This window comes from Natator depressus, chromosome 11 (assembly GCF_965152275.1).
Source record: "Natator depressus isolate rNatDep1 chromosome 11, rNatDep2.hap1, whole genome shotgun sequence".
NCBI lineage: Eukaryota > Metazoa > Chordata > Testudines > Cheloniidae > Natator > Natator depressus.
The window spans coordinates 76,657,498-76,667,881 of record NC_134244.1 but is presented as its reverse complement, the minus strand read 5'-3'; the positions used below and the strand labels follow the sequence as shown (position 1 = coordinate 76,667,881).

Here is a 10,384-nt window from a genome sequence, read left to right as displayed (position 1 = left end):
GCCGGCCATCCCTCTCCACTAAGCACAGGGGGCATGGCCAGGCAAAAGGGATTGTGTCTCATCTGCTGATGCTGTAATGGCCCCGGGGGGCCATTGGCCGCTCTGTGGCAGGTGAAGCATCCCTGAGCATGTCTCAGCCAGTCCAGCAAATCTGGATCAGACTTTTTCCCCCACTAGTATAATATGCAATTGAACTATTTTTGGAAGGGACCATTCACTTGCTGTCCTAACCTGTTTAGTCTTGCAATGCCCCGCTCACCAGTTTGTGCATTTCAACCCTGATGTGGCTGTATAGGATTGTATTTAGGTGCTGGTTTTACTAGGAATTTATTATAGCTGCATGTGGTACCCAGAGGTCTCTACGTATTAATTGCATTGATTCTCTTTCCCAGTTCATGCAAATCAACAGAACAGTTACCCCAGAGCGCACCTGTTCTGCTGACTTGGTACTTTATCAGTCACACAGTACCTGCAGGGGGCACGATGAACGTATAATACCTTCAATTCGTACAGTCTAGGAACACTATTGTAAACATTGTAGATAGAGACAGATGTTACCACTGAAAGGGTTGTAATGGTCCCTCAGCTGGGTTTTTGGTACTTTATGGACAGTGCCTAACCTGAGACTGGAAGGATTGACAGAACTGCTATTTTGGAGGGTCTGATGCCCCACACATCAGTGATCCATCACCATGCATTTCCCAGCTCACCATTTGTGACAACTGCCTGCCACGGTCAGCAGCAAGGACTGACCCGGAGCCCTCTCACCTAAAAAGGGTCACACATGAACTGCTACTGCTTGAGCTAAATGAGTAAATCCAGCTGGTAGCTGGAGCCTGTAGCAGACTCAAAGGCCTTGTGTGGGACTGGCCACTTGAGGGAGACAAAACCCAAACTGAGTTAATGAGGGGGACACACACGTATCTTACCCTCAGAAACTGACTGATAAATACCTTTTAGTGGGGCTGCACGCACATAGATCCTGCTGCAGGATTGGGGCCTTCATTAGCAATCAAAAGGGCTGAAAAATAATAGAACCAAAAATTCCCAAAGATGTCAAAAATATGATGGTGGGAACACTGAATGCTAATTTACTTTTTTCTAAAGAACTGAACTTAAAAATAAACCCCACAATCACTTGGTTAGAGCTGCTGCTTTAATTTGAATCCGAATGTAGGGCAGTACCTTTCCTACATGCATGTCCTTAGCAAGGAACTATAGAAAGATATCTTCATTTCCATAAAACATAGGGCATTTTGTAAAATCAAATTATAGAACATTTAAAATGTATAAAGTGATAACCTCACTCTGCATTCTTTATATCCAAATACAAAATTTAGAATTTGAAACACTATTTCTAAACATCCCAGAAATTATATATACACATATTTAATATGGAAATTAAGGCCATCCAGATAATATCATACAGGCAAACTTAAAGTGACTCCCTAATTTAATTTAATTTAATTTTTTACTGTTCAATATTCATTAGTCCAGAATTAAAGTTTATCACTGACCCATTGCTGAGCTATGGGGAGATTTAAATTGTGGCCGACTCTTCTGAGCTGAGTTTGCTTGCTTGCACCATGAATTCAGTAGCACATTTGGAACGTTAGGGTATGTCTACACTGTGGAGACTGTATCAGCATAAACTGGGCAGCAGAGCCCTGTAATGGAGACCCCACCGGGGGGTTTCTGTAGGTGTAGGAATATCACCTCCCCGAACATTAGCTGCAGCAAAGGAAGCAGCGCTCTTCTGTCAACACAGCTGTATCTACGCGGGGGGGTTATGGCAGTTTTCACACCCCTGACTGAGGGAGCTATGCCGATATAACTTCCACGTGTAGACCAAGCCTTAGTCTAGAGAGTCAGTATTCTGAGATGGTCCATGGAGATGTACATCTTGTTCTGACCAGTCAGGATCAGTGGAGCAGGATTTTTATAAACATGCTTAAAATGGGTGAAGGATATTAGGTTCCTGGATCTCTGAAAGGGATACAAGGACCCACCACCAACACAAAACCCAATACAATAGCTATATTACTAGCCCACAACGGTAACGTGATAGTGTTTTTCATTCCTTCCTTCCCAGCGATCAGTCAGGGTAACTTTATACTGGGGGCGCTGTCTAAATGTACCGCTGTCTCTAGCCTATTTTTTTCAGCTCTCTCATTATCACGGTAGGTTTATGTGCCCTGAGTGCCCCAGCACCTATTTCTGCGAGTAGTTAAACAGTAGGAAGAGTTAAAAATAAGAGAAAAAGCCTAGAATGTTACCTGCTATGCCTTTTAAAAACAATACTGTTGAAGATAAATAAGCTGCTGAGAAATGAAAATGCTCATGCAAGTGTAGTGTGGCCACTGAGTAATTAGCAAGCATCCTATCTATTGTTCTTTCACCATTCATATTGCCCACTGGGTCTGATTCAAAGCTCACTGAAGTCAGAAGAAGTCTTGCCATTTAGTCCAATGAGCTTTCGATTAGGTCTCTGTTCTCCAGTCCCTTTATTACTTACTAACCCCCCTTTTTAAAAAAAAAACAAAAACAACCTTTACAATAAAACTTGGACGACTTTGGAAGGTCTATCTACTTGCATCTGAATCTGTGTATATATCTGGGCACGTAGCAGGAGAATGCTGTGCACGCTAGTTAAAGATAGATATAATACACATGCTGCTTAAGAGCTAGGCAGACACTGGCAAACAGCCCTTTAAAAGACATTTATATGTTTCCATTCACAAAGCACACTGATCTTACTAAAACTACTTAGGATTAGCAGACTCACTCCTAGTAGCCCCTAAACCGGCTTGGTATCTCTAAATTAGAATTCATATTCTATCTTTAAAATCACACACAGCAGGTTCTTGGTTGCTTCTCTGATGTTTCACTCATGTTCAAAGAACTCATGACAAGCAGAAGTGACCATGGCAATGAAGGCTACAAATTCCTGGAAGTCGCATTCAGCGTCACCATCGGCATCCAGTGTCTCCATCACCTTATCCACTGTCTCCTGATCTTTAATTTCCTAGCCAAAACAAGAAAGAGCAGTTAAAGCTGGTGAACAAGGGATAGGGCTGTGAATAGGATTTAGGAGTCCTGGTTCGTAATCTGGTTGTCTTCAAATGGAGCTAATAGACAGTACAGTAGATGTCACCATACTGGGTAGTCTCATCATTCACTGTTTATTCAAAACACATCCAAAGAAGTTTCCCTTTCGTAATGTATCCGTTTTCCATGTTGCCTTCCAAGCACTGGCACAGGACTGTGGTTCCTTTTGCAGCTTCCTTGCAACAGAGACCCACATGAAGTAGGAACGGTCAGGCACTTTTGTTTACTGCATTGACCAGTATGTAAAACCACTTTGGAATAACGGTTTGTTTTTCCGTGGAAAGATTAAGGTGGTGGACATTTAAATCTAATCTGACTGGAAATGCTGTAACAGCAGAAAAGAAGCTCGTTCTTAAATGATCGACACATGGGCTACAATTTGGCTATTATTCAATACAAATATTCTGGGTCTGCAAAGAAGAATCATGTCTTCCCAGGATCTTTAATACAAGGACACACATTACGACATAGGCATGGAATTACTATTCATAGAGATTCTGTAGTACAATTTAGTTAATTTAAAATTTTTACTTCATTTGATTCTATGCTTTCTTTCACATACAGTGCCACTCCCCCACCAGCAGGACCTGGTCTGTCCTTCTGATATATTTTGTACCCTGGTATTACTGTGTCCCATTGATTAACCTCATTCCACCAGGTTTCTGTGATGCCTGTTATATCAATTCCTCATTTAATACGGGGCACTCTAGTTCACCCATCTTATTATTTAGACTTCTAACATTGGTATATAAGCATTTTAAAAACTTGTCATTTTTTGGCTGTCCCCCACATGATGTAATTGAATGGGACTTTTTATCATTTGACTGTTTCTCATCAGATCCTCCCTGTATTTTATCATTTTCCATCCTCTCCTCCTAAGGGATGTCTGAACCACACGCTCCTCCGCACCTGTCAGCTTTCCCCTAGCCCTTAGTTTAAAAACTGTTCTACAACCTCTTTAATTTTAAGCGCCAGCAATCTGGTCCCATTTTGGTTTAGGTGGAGCCCATCCTTCCTGTATAGGCTCCCCCTCTCCCAAAAGCTTTCCCAGTTCCTAAGAAATCTAAACCCCTCCTCCCTACACCATTGTCTCATCCACACACTGAGACCCTGCAGTTCTGCCTATCTAACTGGCCCTGTGCGTGGAACTGGGAGCATTTCAGAGAATGCGACCATGGAGGTCCTGGACTTCAATCTCTTACCTAGGAGCCTAAATTTGGCCTCCAGGACCTCTCTCCTATCCTTCCCCATGTCATTGGTACCTACATGTACCACGCCCACCGGCTCCTCCCCAGCACTACACATAAGTCTATCTAGATGTCTCGAGAGATTCCCCAACCTTCACACCAGGCAGGCAAGTCACCATGCAGTGACTATTTCTTTTTTGTCATTCAAATGGATTTTGGGTCATGGCTAAATCAGGCTGAAGGAAGGCTCGTACCTCAGCTTTGGATCCACAGCCAGAACCCTCTCCTGGAGTCAGCATAAGCTGTTTCTTGTGAGAATGGCCCTGGTGTACACCTAACTCCACACCAAACAGAAGGGTGGAGAGAGCGGTGGTGGACACCTCCCTTAGCTTTAGCCCAGTGGTTAGAGCACTCAGCTGGAATGTGGGAGACCCTGGTTCATTTCCAACCCCCAGCTGATGAGGAGAAGGGATCTGAACAGCAGTTTCCCACCTCTGCTTCCTAACCACTGGACAAGGAGATATTCTCACCTGGGGCTCTCTCAATCTTGTGTATCAGTGACTAAATACAGTATGCATTGGGCCAGAGAGAGTGACTATAATACAGGGGTTATGGCACTCGCCTGAGACATGGGAAACCCCTGTTCAAATGCCTTCTCTTCTTCAGGCAGAGGTTGGAACTAAGCTGGGTCTCCCACTGCCCAGGTGAGTGCCCTAACCACTGCGCTAAAGATCAGAAGGGAGTCCCCGCCTCTTCCTCCTGCCACATGTGTGGAGTTATGTATGCTCTGAGCACCCCTACATGTGAGCAACACCTCCCTCCATTGGGTTCGAGCATGGTGCTGGGGCTTAGGCATGAGACAGGCATCCAGACACCTGCCTGAAGCAGCAGTGCACGTGCACAGAGGCAAAAACATAGGCACCTAGGGGGCTTTTAGAGTACAAATTTAGGCATTTATAGGACTGGGCATCAGCTGAGCAGGGATTTTGTGGATCAGAGGAGCAACTAAAGCTGCAATTTAGGTACCTAAATTTGGGGATCTGGGCCCTTGTGCTTTCCCCCACAGGTGACTGGACCTTGATACGTACAGTCTGGCCCCTCACATATAAGCACCTGGGAAATACACAAGAAAAGCAAAAAGATAATTCCACGGAGAGAGAGCCGCCTGCCATCCAGAGGGGATATGCTTTGCCTTCTGAATGAGCTAACTCCCTTTTATTGCCCACCCTCTGAGTAGCCATTAAATCAGGACTGTCGCTTCCCTACCCCCAAGAAACACAGTACAAGACAAAGGCTGAAGTACTGGAAGCAGTCCATTGCACTGAGCCCTTTGACAGTCACAGCTTGAGTATATGTACTGTTCCCATTGCCACGGGAAGCAGCCTGCTAGCTAAAACTATTTCAACAAACAACATGAGCGCTGAGAACTGTTGAAGGCTACAGTAAACATCTTCAGGCATCTCGACATTTGGTACACAATAGAGTAAAGGGCAAGTCATTGTTCAAAAGGCAATACTCACGCCTAAAAAATGGGGGAGCTCATTGTTAATGAGCTCCTTTAATTCAGATTTCTTCAGCTTGTGTTTGTCTCCCTCCTTTCCCGAGTACTGGTGGAAAGCTTCAATGATGGCAATCATGGCCTTTTCCAGAGCAGACATTGTTACAGTGGCACTGGCCTAAAATGAAAGGGATTGGGAGGAAACACCATGTTAAGCTCAGCGTGTGGGGGGTTTAAACGCCTTTCTGCCTTCTCTGTGCAACTAGACAACCCTTGGCCCAACAGTGTTATGCCACAAGGGCCTGATCCAAAGCCCATGGAAGTCAATGGAAAGATGCCAATAAATTTCAATGGGCTTTGAATCAGGCCCCAAATGAGCACTTAAGGAAATAATGCCAGCAAAGAGCTGACCATCTGTGGAAACTTATTTCAATTGATGTAGCTTAAGGTTGGGAAACACGTGTGGGACATTGTTCTTACTTTAAAACCTTGGGTAACAAGCAGAATATTTGTATATTGCCAAAACAGAGTCAGCACAGACCTATTGTTAAAAAGGAGGTACCCTGCAGTACTAGATGGTCCATATATTCATTAGCTTATCGTCAGCATCACTAACAAAAAGTAATATTCTGAAGGGAGGATTACTGGGTAACATAGACATAGGGGTTTTTCAATTTCACCATTACATTCAAGAAGAGTGCACTGTGGGGTGTTAGGGAGGGAATAGCTGCTATCTGTCCGGAAAATTCCCAGACTTCCCTGAAGTGTGAACACAAGTTTTGCACCTTGATCTCCACTTTGGCAGAGTACAATAAATACATAAAAGCCAGCAAGCTGTTAAAAGACGTAAATATGGCATAGTCAAAATACACAACCCTCACCAATACATCAATGATTAATTGATTTTTTTCTGTAAAATGGTACTGACTGCCCTGCTTTTCAGCGAATGGGCCACCAAGCCACAGAGAAGCATTTCACCCCAAGATGTCAGGGAAGATCCTCAGCACTGACAGAAAAAAGGGGAAAAAAGCAGCAAGTGAAGGTCTGAAAAACAGTTTGTCAACTGAAGTGCCACAAAACTATTTTCAAAGGGACATTTTGGCCAGGTTTCAGTTTCCGGCCTAGCTCTTTAAAATAAAAATCTGTTCAATCCAGAGACTACTAACACTGCAAAAGAACTAATCTTTGAAACCATCTGTGACCATGTAACATATTCCCGTGGCAACTACGGCCATTGCTTACATAGGAAAGTATTTAATAGATTTTTAGCTTTTTTTAAGTGCAGTTTAACAGCTGGGAACAAGGACAACCAGCCCCGTGGGAATCGCCAGCTTTCTGCAGACCACCAGGAATGCTCCATGAACCACGATCTGCAGCCCACAAATTGGGAACTACAGACCTACACCAATTGCCTGAGCAACACATCACCTCAATTATGGTATTTTTTGAGGTTCTGGTTTTTTCACCCTTTGGAGATTGTAATCACATATGGAAAATACTGCCCTCAGTATGAAAACAGTGTATAGGTCTCCAACACAGTATCTTTTCCCCAAATTTGCTGCAGAATCACAGTTCCAGTTTCCTGTGCTGAGATTTTTCTATTTAGGTTCTTACTCTAGTGTGACCTTGTCTTATCAAAAAGCATCCTTTCTTACTTCAAAAGGAAAAAGCTTACAATTTTTGTCACATCACAAGAACCTGTCTTAGTCAATTACATAGCACTGGGGAACCGCAGGGTGTAAATATTTATTTACACATGTGAGTTTTCTTGGTTCCTAGCATGTGTTATTGTTACTTCTTATGTTGAGTCTTTGAGCAGCTGATTTGCTCCATTTTTAGTCTGCTGGATTTTGTACATTTGTGTTTTCGGTGCTTCACAAAGTTCTTTGTAATCATCTCTATTCTCCAGCTTTTTCTTTCTTTTACTTCTCAGATTTGGTTGGCTCTGTCTTTATTACCCGATCACTGAACGTCTCTATCCCCCCTGAACCAACAGTACATTATGAGATCCAGTTTTCATAAGCACTAAGTGCAAGCAAATATGCTCATTTCCCTTCATTCTGCATTTGCTTCTGATATGCTATTTATTATGCTAGCGATAGAATTTAAGTGATGTACGTCCTTACCTCCTGAAGTTACATAAATATTTGATTTCCAGGTTTCCTATAGATTTCATATAGATAATAAACCCCCTTTAAAAGATTATGATGTAATGGGAAAAGATGTAGAAAAATCAGGCCCCAAAGTTTCACAGTACTCTGATATTAACTAAAACCTTTCTTAACAAAATAAAAGCAGACTTTGCTTTTGTTGGGGAAAAAAACGTGGTGCTTGAAGATCCTTGCTGGTGCAAGTCAGCACTGCTCTATTGACTTTAAAGGAGCTACTACATCAGAGACTAAGGACTTGCCTCATGATGTAACTTGCTATTATAGACCAATCTTTCTCAGCCACAGGAGTAAGAGAACGGGCAAATTGGCTTAAATTAGATACAATTAATGCTCTTTGGAAAAGTTACAGCCAGTAACTAGCACTGCTCTTCATTTATTCAAATCAATATTCCCTGCTCATGTTGTAATGGAAATTGCTTGACAGACACAATTACATTGTATCACTGTCTAATTTGACGACGTTTGCAGACATAACAAAATGCATGAAAAGTGTGCCACAACTCTGTTTTGGCTGCTGCTTCCCCCCTCCTTATTTTCTTTTTTTAAGTGTTTAGTTTGACAAAACCCCAATGGTTTGAAGGTTCCAAAGTGGGGGAGGGGGGAGGGAAATGACTCCTACTTCAATAATTAGGTTGGTATGTGACCCACCTGCATAAATATTCAGAATTAGCATTTTCTAACAAAGTCATTTCCTTCTAAACACCATCGTATTATTTCTGCTACTCACCTTCCTTCTGCGCCCACTTTTTGCTGGAATCAGAGCAATGTCTTCTAAGCCAGCAAGGGGGAAGCTTCTTATTTCATCTGTGGGGGAGTGGAGAAGTCCATCGACTAAGATGCTGTACTTCTGCAGAACAGCAGCAGCCAATGAGGACCTGAGGAGGAGGTGGGGGTAGGAAGGAGGCAGCTGATTCTTGGACCTGATTTCCTGGAATGGGTGGAAATACACACAAGGGTGCATTGAGCAAGCTGTTATCCCACATCAGTTTGCTCTGGGAGCTGCTAACTGATACACTGGTACCAGCGAAAGAAAGATCTCTTGTAAGGAAAAGTAGACAATCAGCTTTTTAATTCCTAACAAGAAGTTTGTCCTGGGTTTCTTGTTATTAACAAAATAAGGGAGAGGAATTAGCTAACTGCAATAGAATGTATATGCCAGCCCTCTGGTGACAAAGTGGAGGCAAGGATTAAAACTGGAAGAATGACAGAGGGATCACATATTTATTTTTCAATAGTTACTAATGCTAATAACTCTCAGTAACAGCAGTGTTGCAGTTGCAGATCTGCTGTACTGTGGGACATCAACCAGAGCCAAGGGAAGTAAAATTAATTGACATTTTTTAAGGGATGCCAAAGGGGTTCAGATAAAACATTGGCTGGACCAGTACTTAAAACTCAAATCCAACCTGACTATTTTTTAAGTCAAAAACAGTTTAGTTAACTATATCTGTTACATACCCCCACATCATTAGCCTCTGCACCTCCTGCTCTTGCCCAGCTTGAGAAAAGAAATGCCATGAGAGAGAATCAGTTTGAAATCCTTGCAGAAACAGCCTATTTTAGGGGTTTATACTGCACCTTCCACATAAAATCGATAGTAATAGCAAAATTCCTAGTGGACTTCGTGGAGTCTCTGGCACGTCTCCTTTTTCAGGGTCAAGGCATTGTTTGGGTTTTTTTAGATTTTATTAGTCCCCCTGAGAACTGTCCTCTGGGGTCTGGCAGCAACACCCTCAGCCTGGGCCTTTGCCTCTTCAAGGTGACACCCAGTGAGTAGAGTTTTGTTGGGAAAACTCGCCCCCCCCCCCCCCGACTGAATTAGCCCTTCAGCTCCTAGATAGATCAGTTCGCAAGTGGCAGGTTCTACTCCGGCTGCTAGCTCAGGGCTGCCTGCTGTCTGTGAGAGTAGCAGAGCGCTAGGGTAGGAGATCAGGAGTTAAGAGTTTAGTAGTTATTATAATCTGCACCTTGAGCCCTGCATCTCTGTGTGGGGAGGGGAAATCCTGGGAACAGAAGCAGCGTGACTCCTGCAAGAAGAGGACGCCTGCCAGCTGTGATTGTCAGCCCTCCGCAGTGGCTGAGGACTCTAGCTTCATCTCAGACCCCGAGGATGCTTCATGGAGTTGTGAGTCACCATCTTGTAGTTAGACGATATCGTTGTCACAGGACATCAAGAGCCCCTATGAAGTACGTGTGCCAATGGGATGCTAAATTTTACTCTTGCTCTATCTGGTCATGTGACTAGGGAAATTCATGAGGATTATCAGTGACCCCGAGAGTCATATTTCACCCTGTTCTGTTATATTTCCTCCCTGTCTATACATTCAACAGAGGAATTATATTATTGTGTGTTTGTAGTATTTCTTGGGAGTCTCCAGCTATCTGGCAAGTAAGTGGAGGTTACCCCATGGTTAGAATTT

At 43.2% G+C, this 10,384-nt stretch overlaps 1 protein-coding gene across 1 annotated transcript; it reads right to left on the bottom strand.

The window, feature by feature from the left end:
* Positions 1–1,122: 1,122 nt before the first annotated feature.
* Positions 1,123–8,850, bottom strand: S100B (S100 calcium binding protein B). The gene is made up of 3 exons (XM_074968227.1): positions 8,692–8,850; positions 5,816–5,971; positions 1,123–3,025 (listed from the first exon to the last, which is right to left on the bottom strand). The coding sequence occupies exons 2-3, from the start codon at positions 5,951–5,953 to the stop codon at positions 2,885–2,887; spliced, it is 279 nt and encodes a 92-aa protein (XP_074824328.1). The 5' UTR covers positions 5,954–5,971; positions 8,692–8,850; the 3' UTR covers positions 1,123–2,884.
* Between the last annotated feature and the right edge of the window lie 1,534 nt (positions 8,851–10,384).